The sequence below is a fragment of the Bufo bufo genome, chromosome 6 (genome assembly GCF_905171765.1).
Source record: "Bufo bufo chromosome 6, aBufBuf1.1, whole genome shotgun sequence".
NCBI lineage: Eukaryota > Metazoa > Chordata > Amphibia > Anura > Bufonidae > Bufo > Bufo bufo.
In genome coordinates, this window is record NC_053394.1 from 389,924,995 (window position 1) to 389,943,532 (window position 18,538).

At 45.5% G+C, this 18,538-nt stretch overlaps 1 protein-coding gene across 1 annotated transcript in view; it reads right to left on the reverse strand.

Annotated features, from left to right (window-relative positions):
- Positions 1–17,975, reverse strand: part of LOC121003518 (zinc finger protein 850-like) — a 732,238-nt gene extending 714,263 nt beyond the window's left edge. Inside the window, exons 1-3 of the mRNA XM_040435420.1 lie at positions 17,924–17,975; positions 12,113–12,262; positions 11,935–12,029 (exon numbers count right to left, since the gene is read on the reverse strand). Of these exons, the coding sequence (XP_040291354.1) occupies positions 11,935–12,029; positions 12,113–12,262; positions 17,924–17,957 (279 nt within the window). The 5' untranslated portion in view covers positions 17,958–17,975. The remainder of the gene's footprint in view (positions 1–11,934; positions 12,030–12,112; positions 12,263–17,923) is intronic.
- Between the last annotated feature and the right edge of the window lie 563 nt (positions 17,976–18,538).

The window sequence follows — 18,538 nt, forward strand, 5'->3', positions numbered from 1 at the left end:
CAATTAATAGGTATTAAACATGCCCCCCCACTCCTAATAGTACCGTACATCCTAACCGCTTCAGTAGAATGCAGGCAGGCAGGCCGGGCGGGCGGCAGCGTAACTCCCTGATGTCACCTGCCTGCGCCACCTACTTTATGAATGAAGCAGGCAGTGCAGGCAAGTGACGTCAGTGAGTGACGCGCCGGCCGCCCGGCCTGCGTTGTACTGAAGCAGTTAGGATGTACGGTACTATTAGGAGTTGGGGGGCATGTTTAATAACTATTAATTGAATAAGACATTTTATATTAGTATACTGGGGCGGGGGGGGGGGGGGATCTGTGGATGACATTTTTATGGGGGACATCTGTGGATGGCACAGTTATGGGGTGGGGGGTCTGTGGATGGCACAGTTATGGGCTGGGGGGTCTGTGGATGGCACTGTTATGGGCTGGGGGGTCTGTGGATGGCACATATATAACAGTGCCACCCACAGATCCCCCCTCTAACAGTGCCATCCACAGATCCCCCCCTGTAACAGTGCCAGACACAGATCCGGTAGGGCGAAAAATACGGTAATACATAGTTGCATGTTTTGCACGGATGATTGCCACATTTAGTAAAACCTTTGTATTTGATTCTCAGATCATGTGCTCTCTTGTTTCTATTTGCTATGTAAGGCGAGGGGGAAAGGGAGCTTGCCACGGTCAGTGCTTTTGTAGATACTATTTTGCAGCCGTATTTCCAAGCATTATACAAGATATTATAGTTTTTTGACAATGCCTCGTATTTTATTAAACTGTCGGCTATATGTCAGAACCAAAGTTAGTAGATATTTCTGTTCCCTTTCCCTTTTGGGCTCTTCTCTTACCTCTACCTTGTCAGTATTCATAGCTACATCACTGATTTGATTTATTTCTTCCATTTTTTCACTGGCTCCATTTATATTTGCATTGTTTTTTGAAAAATTGGCACCTTTTTTTCCTGAGATTTCTGGGATCAAATAATAAATCATATCTGGATTTGTTAGACACAATATTAATGCCTCTTTCTAACATCCATATTGGATATCCCCTCTTTTTTAGTCTCCTTTTTGTTGACTCACACTCCCTTTGGAAGGCTAGTTCTGTGCTGCAGTTTCTCCGTGCGCGAATGAATTCCCCCACAGGTATGGCCCTTATGACATGGGCCGGATGATGGCTATTGGCATGTAGTATGGAATTCCCTGCTACTTGTTTCCTATAAGTTTCCGTGTATATAAATTTATCCGGAATACCAGTCAATTTTAAATACAGAAATGTAATAGTCTCCACCTCCACAGTACAGGTGAAGCACAAATTATACATATTGTCATTGAGATAATGCTGGAAATCTGGTACGGCAGACACATCGCTGCTCCACACTATGAGCAGGTCGTCGATGTATCTGCCGTACCAGACCAAATGCTGATTAAAGGGGCAATCCAAGCTGTAAATATATTTTTCTTCCCAATATGCCATCGTGAGGGTTGCCAATAAGGGCAAAAATTTCGCCCCCATTGACACATTGATTGATCCAGGAATTTGCTGGTTGGACTCCGTGCACACGGGATAATACATACCGAATAGGTGAGCTGGACAAATTAACTGTCACATTTTATTATGAGGCCTATAAATGAAAAGTCAGGGGTTTGGTACAGACAGATTATTTAACAGTACAAGCAAAATGGCAAGTGTGTTTTTTGTGATTTAAAGACAGTGTCACGGTGCGGTTCACCGTGACGAGGTTTCCCGTGTAGGCTGGCTGCAGTGCCTACTTTGAACCCTGCCCGTGTGTCTGTGTACCCATTTGGCTGGATAATCTCCCTGTGGGTATTTCAGGATGGTTGCTGGTTGCTAGGGGCAACGTCCTGTACCGCAGCTTGGTTGCTGTGGTTTCTGGTTACCCCAGGCCTGTTTGTTTACCTCCCTGTTTGGTCCTAAAGGGGTTAACCTCCCCTGGTCTGTTCCTGGGTGTGTCCTCTCAGGTGCGCTCGTAAGGCTGCTATTTCTGCCTTTGAGTGTGGAGTCACTGGGTCAGTCTGTCTTTGTCTTGCATGTCTGGTTCCAGCAATTCATGGCCTGATGGGGTTACGCTCCATGAATGGTGTTCGGGGTGTGTCCTCTCAGGTGCGCTCATCAGGCTCCTACTTCAGTCTGTGTGCCCTTTGCTGTGGGTCAGTCTGCCTTTGCCATGTCTTGTTGATGTTTCTCCCTTCTTCTTTGTCATGTCTGTCTATGTTTTCCTTGCCAGGTTTTGCCTTGCTGATGACCCAAGGGGTCCGGCCATCTATGTCTCGGTATGTGCTGCCTGGTTCTGCATTGTTGTCTTCTGTCCTATATCTTGCCTGGTACCAGTTCTGTATCTGCGTCTTATCCATGTTCCTGTTTTGTCTGTCTGTCAGTCTTTACTACTTCTGGTGTTTCGTTCATGTCTGTTCTGTTTTTGACTTCCCCCGGAAGGGGGTTTCTGTGTTCCCCGGAGGGGGAATGCCATTTCTCCTTCACGGGATCACTCACACGTGACAGACAGCAGCACAATTAATCTCTCCATTTCTACAAACACACTCCACACTGGTATTGACAATTTACTTTGGGAAGAATGCAGTGAAAATCAGTGGTAAAACAATGAAAACTCTGTACTAAAATGTCTTTGAAACAGTCTGATAAACTAATATGTCCACTAACACAATATAACAATGCAGCGTTTTCTTGTAAAATATGTCTTTGAACGAGGTGTTTAATAATATGGATATAAAATTGGTGTTGTTGCTGTAACATGTTTGTGCTATAATGCAACGTGTTTAACCCTCTGAGGACCTTGTGATTTTCAGTTTTTCTGCTCTCATTTTTCACTCCCTGCCTTCCTAGGGCCATAATTTTTTTATTTTTCCGTATGGCCTTAAGAGGGCTTGTTTTTTTTTTTGTTATAAAAAGTTGCGCTTTCCAATTCCACCATTTAATATTGCACACAATATAGTGGGGAGCTGGAAAAAAATTCCAAAATGGGCTGAAATTCAAAAAACAAACAAACGCCTGGCTGCACTGTAGAATCCAATAGATAAACCCATGCACCATACCGACTGAGCCACCACACATTCTTAGCAAGGAGACCAAAAAAAACTGGTTTACCGACTCTAAGGGTGGGTGGGCTCAGGTTGTCTGAATGATAGCCCACCTCGCCCCCCTAATTAGACAAGCATCGGAAGTGAGCATACATGACTGAAGAGAAGATGTGATGTCACGAAAAGCCGGGGTGGGGCCCAGCCTTGGAGGCAGGAAATCAGAAAATGAAGCGCAAAGCAGGCTGCCAGACAAGCTGAACAAGTGAGGTGGGACAACCACTTTAAAGAGGACCTTTCACTTGTATAAACTATGTGAACTGAGTATGCTGCCATATAGAGCAGCACCCGGGGATCTCACTGCACTTACTATTATCCCCGGGCGCCGCTCCGTTCTCCCGTTATAGGCTCCGGTACCTTTGCTCCTTAAGTTATAGTAGGCGGGTCTTCCCTTGTCCTGTGGGCGTCTCCTTCTCCTAGGCTGCAGCGCTGGCCAATCGCAGCGCACAGCTCACAGCCTGGGAGTTTTTTTTCTCCCAGGCTGTGAGCTGTGCGCTGCGATTGGCCAGCGCTGCAGCCTAGGAGAAGGAGACGCCCACAGGACAAGGGAAGACACCGCCTACTATAACTTACAGAGCAAAGGTACCGGAGCCTATAACGGGAGAACGGAGCGGCGCCCGGGGATAATAGTAAGTGCAGTGAGATCCCCGGGCGCCGCTCTATATGGCAGCATACTCAGTTCACATAGTTTATACAAGTGAAAGGTCCTCTTTAAGCACAGTTTCAGCATCTCCTCACTCCCTTAATACTTTCCCTAGAGGAATTCCCTCTCTGTAGTGTTCCTATCACACTACGTTAGTGACTTGTGTCTATAATCGTTCTTTGTCAGACTTTGCCCCCTCCCCACGTCCTCCCAGCGTCATGTTATCCACAGTCCTCTACCTTCTTCATGGTTTTCCCTGCTAATACTAACATTAAATTCACTGGGCACTGCTTTCAAGTGTTTCATTTGAAACAAATCGCATAAAGTTTGTTTTCGTATGGCAGACCAATTACGTATTAATTTCAGGGACTCATTGTCTTTCAAGAGTCCCTGAAATGATTACCTTCAGAGTAAAGATGAGCAAATTGAATCTAAACTAATTGGATTCAGTAAGAATTTTGCAAAAATTGGTCTGCCATACAAAAACAAAGATGCCTCCGCACCAGCTACTCTTCTTGCTTTCTGTATGTCCCTAAACATATCATGCTGCTGAAGATATCATCTCTACATTATCCATTACACTAGAGTCTAAACCCTTGGTCCATGTGTAATGGATAATGTAGAGATGATATCTTCAGCAGCATGATATGTTTAGGGACTGTAGGAAAGCGCAAGGGGCCATCATTGACGGAAGATATGCGTCACCAAGGTTCCTGGCCTCGGTGAGGTAAGAGCCGGTAATTTTAAGTGTCAGCGGCAGCTAGTGCTGACTGACACTATTTATTTAGTGTGGCTGTAAAGCCGTTCTGGGCCGGCTCTTACAGGGAGCAGCCAAAGTGCAGAGTGGGTGGCTGTTCCCCACGTTCTAGGCCGGGTTTTGGTTAGGGATATAAAACCCAGCCAGCAGTCTCAGCTGGGTGTGGATTATCCTCCATCTGACAGTGGAGCTTTGCCAGTCTCTGTGTTGGGGCCTGAGAGTTTGGGCTGGGATTGAGGCCTGCTATCTTGTTTGGATGAAAGCACGTGGAATTCTGTTTCACTCAAGGACTTATGTGTTGCTGTCTGGTGTGAACAAACACCAGACTCAAGGTGACTGTTTTTTCCTTAAAACTGACTTTTTGTTGTCACTTTCCTTATGTGTGAATAAAACACTGAACTGTTTAAGTTAAAGGGAACCTGTCACCAGTTTTATGGTGTCCTAACTAGGGCTGCACGATATGGGAATTTTGTGCGATTGCGATTAGGGCCCTAAAAATTTCGATAACGATATTTTAAGGGAATTGTGCTAGAGGTCTATTTGCTTGGATTTTCCCATATAAGCCGCTGACGCGGCTGGGTATGACATAGTTATGGGGGATCTGTGGATGACGCTGTGTTGTGGGGGATCTGTGAATGACGCTGTGTTGTGGGGGATCTGTGGATGACGCTGTGTTGTGGGGGATCTGTGGAGGACGCTGTGTTGTGGGGATCTGTGGAGGACGCTGTGTTGTGGGGGATCTGTGGAGGATGCTGTGTTGTGGGGGATCTGTGGAGGACGCTGTTATGGGGGGGATCTGTGGAGGACACTGTTATGGGGGGGGTCTGTGGAGGACGCTGTTATGGGGGGGGATCTGTGGAGGACGCTGTTATGGGGGGGGATCTGTGGAGGACGCTGTTATGGGGGGGGGATCTGTGGAGGACGCTGTTATGGGGGGGGATCTGTGGAGGACGCTGTTATGGGGGGGGATCTGTGGAGGACGCTGTTATGGGGGGGGATCTGTGGAGGACGCTGTTATGGGGTGGATCTGTGGAGGACGCTGTTATGGGGTGGATCTGTGGAGGACGCTGTTATGGGGTGGATCTGTGGAGGACGCTGTTATGGGGTGGATATGTGTAGGACGCTGTTATGGGGTGGATCTGCGGAGGACGCTGTTATGGGGTGGATCTGCGGAGGACGCTGTTATGGGGTGGATCTGCGGAGGACGCTGTTATGGGGTGGATCTGCGGAGGACGCTGTTATTGGGTGGATCTGCGGAGAACGCTGTTATGGGGTGGATCTGCGGAGGACGCTGTTATGGGGTGGATCTGCGGAGGACGCTGTTATGGGGTGGATCTGTGGAGGACGCTGTTATGGGGTGGATCTGTGGAGGACGCTGTTATGGGGGATCTGTGGAGGACGCTGTTATGGGGTGGATCTGTGGAGGACGCTGTTATAGGGGATGTGTGCTATGACACATAGGGCCATGAGGGGGGTGCAGCATAAGACATATAGCATCTTATGCTGGTCCCCCTCATGGCCCTATGTGTCCCCTCATGTGTCCTAAACTGTGCACATAACTGGCTTTGTGTGTAAAGTATTTTACTAGTGTGTAAAACAATCTCTCTCCTATTGATAACATGGCCAGCCTCTGTACTCACTGTCACGATGAATGCACTTCAGGAAGCAGGAGCGTTACTAAGTGACTTCAGTCACGCGCCGGCCGGCCCGCTCGCTGCCGCTCGCTGCAGTGCATTCATCGTGACAGTGAGTACAGAGGCGGCCATGTTATCAATAGGAGAGAGCTTGTTTTACACACTAGTAAAATACTTTACACACAAAGGCAGTTATGTGCACGGGGCCCCTTCATATATAATCGTGGCATTTTCGGGTCGGCCAAATCGCCATATCGCATTTTCCGATTATCGCGATTCGATTATTTTTTCGATTTATCGTGCAGCCCTAGTCCTAACTAAGGTCAACATAACTAAGTGACTGATTCTCTTAGCAAAATGCTGGGTCACTTTCTTTAATTGACCCAGTCAATCTGCCAACATCTTGTATTGAAAAGCTCCTGACTCTCCCTGCTGCTGATTGACAGTTATTTTCCATATGAATCAGCAACAGGTAGGCAGGGGAGTGGCTATAGCTCTGAATTAAAAAAATCGCTGGACTCACTGACATCACGCTGGACTCAAATCAGCTCATTAGCATACGGCATGTGGCATCTTTGTGTGTATATTATGAGGTAACCATCTGTCATACCAGTAAGTGAATACATCTAAGGTACTTTTTAGTAGTTAATGATTGTATATAATTAGTTAGATTATAATCAAATATCCACATGACAGGTTCCCTTTAAAGATGTTGTCTTTGCCTCTATACTGCATCCACAAGCCTGTCTACCAGAGCAAATCTCCACAGGACATACAGAAGACAAGGAGGAGTAGCTGGTGGGGAGGGAGCTCTCCAGAGGGATCTGATAAATGATGCTGTAATCTTGTAGTTCACAGGATGTCAGCCACACAGGAGAGAGACAGCAAGCCTCAGACTGGAGGTCAGACTAGAGATCACATGACCAGATATCCATAATCAAAGGTTCAAAATGTATGGATGCATCTGAGCAGCTAGAACATGGTTGGCGAGTTAGAATTCTATGTGCTGATGAAAATAATGCTAGCTTTTCCAATAATCAACTTCCAATATTATCAGGGACGTAGCTGTAAGGCAGGGGTGGGGAACCTCTGGCTCACAGGACCATTTCATGTGGCCCCCGGCCAGAACATATTGTGAAAATGCTAATGACCGCTTCCATTATGGAAGCATTAATTAGCATGCGGGAGGCACAGGAAGGTAAGAACACCGCATTTATAGCTGTACTTCCTCCGGCCCCACGCTGTGTCCTGACACGTACAGTGTCAGGACGTAGTGCATGCAGATGGGCACTATGACCTGACGCTGTGCGCTGTCAGGTCACAGTACAGCGTGGCGGGAAGAAGACCAGGGAGGGTACGTAAATCTGCCAAGTGGAAGCACCGTCCTGAGCTGGAGAGGCAAGTTTATTTATTTTAAATGTCTGATCTGAGGTCTGACTGGGGTCTGATCTGAGGCTGGGGGTCTGACAGGGGTTTGATCTGAGGCTGGGGGTCTAACTGAGGCCGGGGAGCTTATTAGGGGTCTGATCTGAGGCTGGGGATATGATCTGAGGCTGGGGGGCCTATTAGGGGTCTGATCTGAGGCTGGGGAGGTCTGATCTGAGGCTGAGGGGTCTTATGAGGGTCTGATCTAAGGCTAGGGAGGGTCTGATGAGGGTCTGATCTGAGGCTTGGGGGTTCTGATGAGGGTCTGATTTGAGGCTAGGGAGGGTCTGATCTGAGGTTGGGAGGTCTGATGGGGTCTGAATTGAGGCTGGGGAGGGTCTGATGAGGGTCTGATCTGAGGCTGATATAGGCTGGGGGGTCTGATAGGAGGGTAATTTGTGGATGATGGAGGTGGGGGGCAGAGCTGAGGCTGAGAAAGGGACAAAGGCAGGGACATTTGCGAAGAAAGAGGCAGGGACAGTGGCAGGGAGAGTGAAAGCTGGGTGAACCCTCTTTGGACCCCTCTGGGTTTAGCTTGGCTGCCATTAATGCCAAATAAAGAACTAAATACAGGGAGTGCAGAATTATTAGGCAAGTTGTATTTTTGAGGATTAATTTTATTATTGAACAACAACCATGTTCTCAATGAACCCAAAAAACTCTTTCTAAAATTAATATCAAAGCTGAATATTTTTGGAAGTAGTTTTTAGTTTGTTTTTAGTTTTAGCTATTTTAGGGGGATATCTGTGTGTGCAGGTGACTATTAATGTGCATAATTATTAGGCAACTTAACAAAAAACAAATATATACCCATTTCAATTATTTATTTTTACCAGTGAAACCAATATAACATCTCAACATTCACAAATATACATTTCAGACATTCAAAAACAAAACAAAAACAAATCAGTGACCAATAAAGCCACCTTTCTTTGCAAGGACACTCAAAAGCCTGCCATCCATGGATTCTGTCAGTGTTTTGATCTGTTCACCATCAACATTGCGTGCAGCAGCAACCAGAGCCTCCCAGACACTGTTCAGAGAGGTGTACTGTTTTCCCTCCTTGTAAATCTCACATTTGATGATGGACCACAGGTTCTCAATGGGGTTCAGATCAGGTGAACAAGGAGGCCATGTCATTAGATTTTCTTCTTTTATACCCTTTCTTGCCAGCCACGCTGTGGAGTACTTGGACGCGTGTGATGGAGCATTGTCCTGCATGAAAATCATGTTTTTCTTAAAGGATGCAGACTTCTTCCTGTACCACTGCTTGAAGAAGGTGTCTTCCAGAAACTGGCAGTAGGACTGGGAGTTGAGCTTGACTCCATCCTCAACCCGAAAAGGCCCCACAAGCTCATCTTTGATGATACCAGCCCTAACCAGTACTCCACCTCCACCTTGCTGGCGTCTGAGTCGGACTGGAGCTCTCTGCCCTTTACCAATCCAGCCACGGGCCCATCCATCTGGCCCATCAAGACTCACTCTCATTTCATCAGTCCATAAAACCTTAGAAAAATCAGTCTTGACATATTTCTTGGCCCAGTCTTGACGTTTCAGCTTGTGTGTCTTGTTCAGTGGTGGTCGTCTTTCAGCCTTTCTTACCTTGGCCATGTCTCTGAGTATTGCACACCTTGTGCTTTTGGGCACTCCAGTGATGTTGCAGCTCTGAAATATGGCCAAACTGGTGGCAAGTGGCATCTTGGCAGCTGCACGCTTGACTTTTCTCAGTTCATGGGCAGTTATTTTGCGCCTTGGTTTTTCCACACGCTTCTTGCGACCCTGTTGACTATTTTGAATGAAACGCTTGATTGTTCGATGATCACGCTTCAGAAGCTTTGCAATTTTAAGAGTGCTGCATCCCTCTGCAAGATATCTCACTATTTTTGACTTTTCTGAGCCTGTCAAGTCCTTCTTTTGACCCATTTTGCCAAAGGAAAGGAAGTTGCCTAATAATTATGCACACCTAATATAGGGTGTTGATGTCATTAGACCACACCCCTTCTCATTACAGAGATGCACATCACCTAATATGCTTAATTGGTAGTAGGCTTTCGAGCCTATACAGCTTGGAGTAAGACAACATGCATAAAGAGGATGATGTGGTCAAAATACTCATTTGCCTAATAATTCTGCACGCAGTGTATATAACATTCCCAACTTAAAAATTAGACTGCTATATGTGGTCAAAATGGCGCCTGCACTATTTGCAATATATAGCGCAGGCGCCATTTTGTGCTGCAAAGATACAGCGCTATAGATTTTTTTTTATTGAAGCACAATTTCTGTAACTTACCCCTAAGTCACTTATATGTTTGACCAAATATAGCCGTCAAATTTTTAAGCTGAGAATTTTGTATGGCCTTTGAACAATATCAAAATGGCCCTTGGCAGCAAAAAGGTTCTCCACCCCTGCTGTAAGGGGTGCAGTCGCTACCGGGCCTAGGAGCCTGAGGGGGCCCAAAGACCCTTGTGCCACATAAGAAGACACTGGTACTATACAAAGTTCATGCAGGTCAAGTTACATCTCTGGCTGGAGGGAAGGGGTAAGGTCAAGAATTTGGCGTGGGGCAGGGGATGCAGTTTCAATTTTCGCCTCAGGCAGCACGAAGGCTTCCCTGCCCTTGGCCACAAAGTACTGAGGGAAGGGGGACCAAGCTGAACTCTTGGACCAGGGCACATGAGCCTTTAGCTACGCCCCTGAATATTATATTATACTCTATGCAAGTAAGGAGGATGACTTGCATCTACATGTGCTAGAATAGAATCCGTGGTATGATCTTGGTACTGCCATTCTGACATTAAGGAGACATTAGGAGACTGCACCCTAGACTACAAAACCTTTGAAGATAATGATGCATTTATCTCCTGATGTTCATGTTCAAGCTGACAATCCAAACACAACTATGGTTGACCCTTTGTAGTATTGCATGGTCCCTGCCTAAGACCTCTCAGAAAACTGTTGTGCCACTCTTGTCCAATCACAAAAGATCTGCAGCAGATGACAGAGAAGGCCACCTAAAAAGTCTATACAGGCAGAAAATAGTGAGAAGAACCAGACAACATGTAATGTCTATGGTCAGCTGTAATCCTGCCATCTCCACCTTTCTCATTATACAAGGATAAGACATATAATAGTGGTGGATAAAACAAGACTGAAGACAAGTGCAGCGTCCCATATATGTGTGTAAATGGGACACTTCAAACATCTTATTTTATATACATGCGTTTATTAGTATTTTATGGTATTCTTTATTATCTGGCTGGCAATTTCATTTACATCCATTCGCCCCTAGGTGGTGCTGGCACCACATAATATATATAGTGGGAAGCAGAATGTAGAGAGAGAGATGAGTTAGTTGGAGTTGAAGTTGGAGTGTGAAAGGAGAGAAGCAAGTTCATGGAGGAGAGAGACAGGCTAAAGTCACCATGTAGCTGTGTTTCTTTCCTCTGCGTCCTGATCAAGCCTGGAGAAGATAACTACAGAAACCAAGCACCAGACATTAAGTCTATACACCAAGATGCAGAGAGACTAGTGAGGGTAACAGCTAAACTTAGCTTATTGACCTCATCAGCACAAGTGACCAGGAGTAGCTTTCCGAGTACCTGGACACAAATGGATAATTGATGCGCAGAATTGTCTTTATCACTAACTAAACCTTCCGGGTAGTAGTGAAAACCAAAAACCTTTCTAGAAGAGTTTCCTGCCAAAGAATGAAGCATATGTGTTTGCCTGCTGTGAGGAGAACGACCAAATAAATAGATGATAGCATCTTTAGTGCCAGAGTGCTATAAAGAGTGAACTTAGGATTACCACCAGGATCCTTGCCTGTAAAGTATAAGCATTAGAAGAATCCCTCCATTGACAACTGCCATTACCTGATAATAGCATTACCAGGGAAGTTATTATTATTTGTGTTATACAAAAAGCTTTCCATTGATGAACTGTACCAACTGTCCAGAGACTATTGATTCTTCAGTAAATGTTCAACTGGTTTACAACAACCGACTCCTCATTCTTACTACTACTATCAACCTTTGCACCTAACTGTGTTGGCGTCACAAACCAGGGCCCAGCCACAAAGGCACCCAACACCAATTACCATCAAGGGCACCTCAACTTCCATCTGGCTGGTGTTCCCCTCAACCGAGAGTGCCCCGGAGGATTTTGTGCTGTCTTCCCATCCACTGTACGCCAGCCCAGGGAGGCATCTGCTAACCGTGAGTACATGAACTATTGCACCAATCAGCCCACCGTGAGCATCACGTGTTTTCCCCTGTGGTTTGGTATGCTACACAAGATCTTCACAGTCTTCTACAGATCATAGCGAACATTTCATGAGACCTTATCTCCATCTACCTGATCATCCTGTGGGACATTGTGATGTTCTTCTGAACCATCCTGTAGAAGAATAGGACTGGGACATCTCTCACGTGTTGTTATCTCTTCCTTATCTGTAGGAAACACATCCAGTGACTGAATTCATTCCTTACATACAGATAATGAGAGGACGTGTGTATTCAGTCATGTCTATTACCTGGTGATGTGAGAGGCTGGTGATCCTTTATCATGATGCCCTTATATCCATCTACCTGATCCTCCTGTGGGACATTGTAATGTTCTTCTGAACCATCCTGTGGAAGAAGAGGACTGGGACATCTCTCTGGTGTTGTTATCTCTTCCTTATCTGTAGGAAATACATCCAGTGACTGAATTCATTCCTTAGATACAGATAATGAGAGGACATGTGTATTCAGGGCCGTCTTAAAAGCGGGACAAAAGGGGCAGCTGCCCCGGGCCCAGTTGCTCCAGGCAGCTGGCCACTGCGCACAAATTATTTTTTGTCCCATAAGACGCATTTCTTCCCCCAAAAGGGGGGAAATGCCCCTGCGTCATATAGGGTGAATATTAATCAGCGCTTCCATTATGGAAGCGCTGATTAGTACCGGAGGACCAGGAAGCAGTGAAAGCTCTGTACTCACCGCTTCCTGGTCCTCGGCTGTCGGCTGTGCAGTGGCTGCGCACAGCGTGAGGTCACGCTGTGCACAGCCACGGCACAGCCGACATCCGAGGACCAGGAAGAAGAGAGAGAGCGCTGGTGGCGAGGAGCGGCAGCGTCCAGGAGCAGGAGAGGTAAGCTGGGGGCTGATACATGAGGCTGGGGGGCTGATACATGAGGCTGGGGGCTGATATGAGGTCTGATTGAGGGTCTTATTAACATTGGGGGTCTGAATGGTGGTCTGACGAGGTGTAATGGAAAATATTACTTATTGTCCTCCTCTAAAACCTAGGTGCGTCTTATATATATATATATTACTTTTTTTTTTTTGGTGTGTGTGTGTGTATTGTGGTGGAGGGCGCGATTGCAGGCTAGGGTGTGGGAAGGCGGGATCCAGGGGGCCCAAGTAAATTCTTGCCCAGGGTCCAATCAATATTAAATATGGCCCTGTGTGTATTTAGTCATCTCTATTACCTGGTGATGTGAGAGGCCGGTGATCCTCCATCATGATGCCCTTATCTCCATCTACCTGATCATCCTGTGGGACATAGTGATGGTCTGATAACCCATCCTGTGGAAGAAGAGGACTGGGACATCTCTCCGGTGTTCTTCTCTCTTCCTTAACTGTAGGTGTTGCAGAATCAGGATTAGATCGGATGGTCAGCCATGTTGTCTTAGGCATACATCTTGGGGCACATTTATTAAGACCTGTGTTTTAGGCGCAGGCCTCTCCATAACTTCAGGCCTTCCAGCACCAGTTCTAAATGTAAGACATCTTCCAAGTTGTCTTACATTTAGACCCTTTTCTACACCTGAAACATTTGTAGAAAATGCCGGCCCGTTCCCTTCCTCGCGCACTGCACACCGACAATTGTAGACCTGCCGCCCTCATTGCACCGACATCTGCGCCTAAAATACGTCTAATTTAGGGTTATTTCCGAATAGTAAACGACCCCCCTTGTGTTTACACCTCAAAAAGGAGCTTCACTAAAGAGTTAATCACCATTTTGAAGTGAATACTGAGTACTTTTAGTACTGGCTACTTTTGCTGAGAAAATAGAGGCCTTTAAGTAATCGAGTAAAAATGTTATGATGGAATGGTGACCTTTTAGAAAGTAGATAATATTCGCACTAGAAGTGGAAGCCTTGGCCAAGATAAATGTATTTGTCTATTAACCTCTTAACGCAAAACGCTGTGCATTTATGGCGGGGGAAGCTGTGCGGGTGCAGGCGCTAGCGATGCCGGCGGATTAACCGCTTCTATGCCACGGTCAGCGCTGACCGCGACATAGAAGTGGTTTGCGGCGGGTGAAGGAGCGCATCTGTGGCGGGGAACCGATGTGTGACAAGGCAGCCTGATGCTGTGCAGTGGCTGCCCAATGCATCGGGACCTGCCTTCTACGGGTGCCCAGGAGAACCAGCCTCATCTCCTAGGAAACCTGTAATCCACTAGCAGGCAATGCATTACAATACAAATGTATTGTAAAGCATTGCAGAGAGGATCAGACCCCCAAATGTTAAAGGGTTTCTATCACTTCGTATGACATATTTAGGTGTCAGACACTAGCGATCCGCTAGTGTCTGCTCTGCCCAACCATCCTAATATGATAGGTTTTGGGGCAGCCGTTTTGCTAAAATAACAACTTATATCTATATGCTAATGAGCCTCTAGGTGCTATGGGGGCGTCATTAGCACCTAGAGGCTCCGTCTACCTTCATAAACTGTCGCCGCCCAGCGCGTCCCTCCAGCCCGCCCATCTCCTGCTGAATGCGATCCTCTCCATGCGCGTCTCTGTTCTGCGCATGCGCAATGAATGTCTGACCGCTTCCCTGCTCAGACATCTCCACTGCGCCTGCGCCGATGACATCATAGTGCTCCGAGGAACAGGCGCAGTGGAGATGTCTGAGCAGGGAAGCGGTCAGACATCATATTAGGATGGTTGGGCAGAGCAGACACTAGCGGATCGCTAGTGTCTGACACCTAAATATTTCATACGAAGTGATAGAAACCCTTTAAAGTCCCAGAGTGGGACAGAAATAAAGTTTTAAACAAAAAGTGTTTTTAATAAAAAAATAAAGTTGAAAGTAAAAAAAAAACAAAAAAAAAAAAAACACACCCATAAACACCATAATTTTTTTTAAAATAAAGCCATTTATGTCACCTGACATCACTAAAAGTGCAACATCAAGCGATCAAAAAGGCGTATGCCGCCCAAAATAGTACCAATCTAACCATCACCTAATCTCGCAAAAAATTAGCCACTACATAAGACAATCGGCAAAAAAAAAAAAAAAAAAAAAAAACTATGGCTCTCAGACTATGGAGACACTAAAACATGATATTTTTTTGTTTCAAAAATGCTTTTACTGTGGTAAATGTAAAAAAAATTAAAAAAGTATACATATTAGGTATTGCCACGTCCGTAACGACCTGCTCTATAAAAATACCACATGACCTAACCCCTCAGATGAACACCGTAAAAAAAAAAAAATTGTGTCAAAAAAGCAATTTTTTTGTCATCTTACATCACAAAAAGTGTAATACCAAGCGATCAAAAAGTCATATGCACCCTAAAATAGAACTAAATAAAACCATCATCTAATACCGAAAAAATTTAGCCCCTACATAAGACAGTCGCCAAAAAAAAAAAAACATATTCTGAAAGCCATAGAGACACTAAAAAATAATTTATTTCAAAAATGCTTTATTATGTAATACTGAAACAAACAATAGTGATATTTGGTATTGTCGCATCCATAACAACCTGCTCTATAAAAACACCACATGATCTAACCTGTCAGATGAACGTTGTAAATAACAAAAAATAAAAACAGTGCCAAAACAGCTATTTTTTTGTTACCTTGCCTCACAAAAAGTGTAATATAGACAGGGCTCCAGATGCGACTTAGAATTTACAAACGGCGACAAGACTTTTTAGTCTTGTCGCCATTTGCGACTATACCCGCCGCCGCAGCTCTGCCGTTGAATACAGCGGCGGGGCACAGGAGATAGTTCTCTTCCCCCCGCCGCCGATGTTCTCAGCAGCGCAGAGCGCAGTGGATAAGGAGTCTCTCCCTCCCCCCTGTGCTGCTGCCGTCGCCTCCGCCAATAAGAAGGGAGACGGGAGGAGGAGGGGAGGGGCTGTGGCCACTGTGCCACCAATGAAGATAACTGCCCTGTTAATACAAATACAGGAGGCGGGTGCCGGAATCAAATAGCCGACACCCGACCTCTATGACAGTGAGGTGCGATCCGCTGCAGTAAACCCCTCAGGTACCGCACCTGAAGGGTTAACTGCCGCGGACCGCAGCTCCCAGTCATAGAGGTCGGGTGCCGGCTATTTGATTCCGGCACCCGCCTCCTGTATTTGTATTAACAGGTCAGTTATCTTCATTGGTGGCGCAGTGCGCCCCCCCCCCCCCCCAGTATAATAAACATTGGTGGCGCAGTGCGCCCCTCCCCCCCCAACACCCCAGTATAATAAACATTGGTGGCGCAGTGGGAAGTGCCAATGAGGGTTAAAAAAATAATAAAATTAACTCACCTCCTCCAATTGATCGCGTAGCTGCCGGTCTCCTGTTATTTCTTCAGGACCTGTGGTGACGTCACTGAGCTTATCACATGGTCCATTACCATGGCGATGGATCATGTGATGTACCATGTGATGAGCTCAGTGATGTCACCACAGGTCCTTTGACAGGTCCTGAAGAAAGAACAGGAGACCGGCATTGGTGGCTATCAATTGGAGGAGGTGAGTTAATAATTTTTTTATTTTTTAACCCTCATTGGCACTGCCCACTGCGCCACCAATGTTTATTATACTTTTATTATACTGGGGTGTTGGGGGGGGGGGGGGGGAGGCGCACTGCGCCACCAATGTTTATTATACTGGGGTGTATATAATGTTTATTATATTGACCTTCTACTAAGCATTCTGTATTAAAGAATGCTATTATTTTCCGGATCCTGCATTCCGGTATTTTAAAATGCCGGATCCGGCATTCAGGCAAATCTTCAGTTTTTTTCGCCGGAGATAAAACCGTAGCATGCTGCGGTTTTATCTTTTGCCTGATCAGTCAAAATGACTGAACTGAAGACATCCTGATGCATCCTGAACGGATTACTTTCCATTCAGAATGCATAGGGATTTGCCTGATCAATTCTTTTCCGGTATAGAGCCCCTGTGACGGAACTCTATGCCGGAAATGAAAAACGCTAATGTGAAAGTACCCTAAAATATTAAAGTTTAAATCCCCCCTTTCCCAATTTTACATATAAAATATATAAACAATAAATAAATAAACATATTACATAGTGCTGCGTCCAAAAAGTCCAAACTTTTAAATTATTAAAAAATATCTCCTATGCGGTGAGCATTCGCCATTTTTTAGTCACCTTGTCACCCCAAAAAATAGGATATGACTTTTCTATTATGGGCCGAATGTTTCATAAAATGCGAAATGCACGCGGTGGGACCTGCACCCATTAGACAATAGGGGCATATCCTAGCGATATGTCCCCATTGTCTAAGATGGGAATACCCCTTTAAGGGTTAAAACTAACCATTTGCATGTTTATGATCAGGATCGATCCTCAGTGTTGGACCGGTGATAAATGAAAGAGCCGATCTTGGCTTTATGGACCATGGGGCTCTTTGGAAATAAAAATGGAGATTGGTACTTGAATTGGAGAGGATTAATGGAAGGCCACAGGAACAAATTATTTATGCAACAAGAGATCGTGATAAGGAACTTTTATCCAAGTAGAAGTTGTTGTCAGTGTAACTTGTGTAGATCTATGGTTACGTATGAGAATGATGGAAAGATGGAATCTGTGTGTAAAACACTGAAGTCTACGTACAGCGACACACTGCGGAAAACTGGAATTAAAATATTAATTATTCCTTTGTTCTCTGAGGTATAAAGGACGGTGTCCAGGACTTATAACAGAGCGCTGCCTTTTACCACGGCTGTAATTCACTTCCATTTACCTCTTATGCCATAATCTGCCTACATTTTACATTGACTTCAATGATGTCTTGCTGCTCTTCAGATTTCCATCAGACATTTTAAGCCAAAACCAGGTGAGACTCTAAACACAGAACAGGTACAGAGTTTCCCCTATACCTTATGTCTGTGGAGGCTCAAATCCTGGTTCTGGCTCACAATCACTGACAAAACACTGATGTGTGAATGAGGCTTAAACAAAAGAATCTTCTGAAGAAGTTGCTTCAAGACGTTTTGTGTTGTTGTGGCCAATTTCCAACAGTAGGAAACACATTCAGTGACTGAATTCATCCCTTACATACAGATAATGAGATGATATGTGTATTTAATCATGTCTATTACCTGGTGATGTGAGGGGCCGGTGATCCTCCATCATGATGTCCTTGTACAGATCTTTGTGTCCTTCTAAATACTCCCACTCATCCATGGAGAAATAGACGGTGACATCCTGACACCTTATAGGAACCTGACAACACAATGATACAGTCATCACCCAGATCCCTTCATAGCGTTCCTGTATAATGTCCCAGCATTCCCAGCAGTGTCACCTCTCCAGTCAGCAGCTCAATCATCTTGTTGGTGAGTTCTAGGATCTTCTCTCTATTGATTTCCTCATGGATCAGGGGGTGAGGTGGAGGCTCCATGATTGGGCTCAGGGTTCTTCCCCATCCTTCAGACACAGGGTCCTGACAGCGCTCACTAGAGGTCTTCTTCACTACTGTGTAGTCCTGGTTATGGAGAGACACAGTAATAACTATCACTCCATACATCTCCAGAGTCCCTCACCTCTCCAGTCATGTCCATCTGTTAGTAACATAGAGAAGATGATGTAATGTGACATCATCAGAATCTCTCACCTCTCCAGTAAGCCAGAAGAGGATCTCTAGGGTGAGATTTATTATACTCTCCGCCATCTTGTCCCTGTCCATTCTTGTTGGGTCAATCAGGAGAAGGATC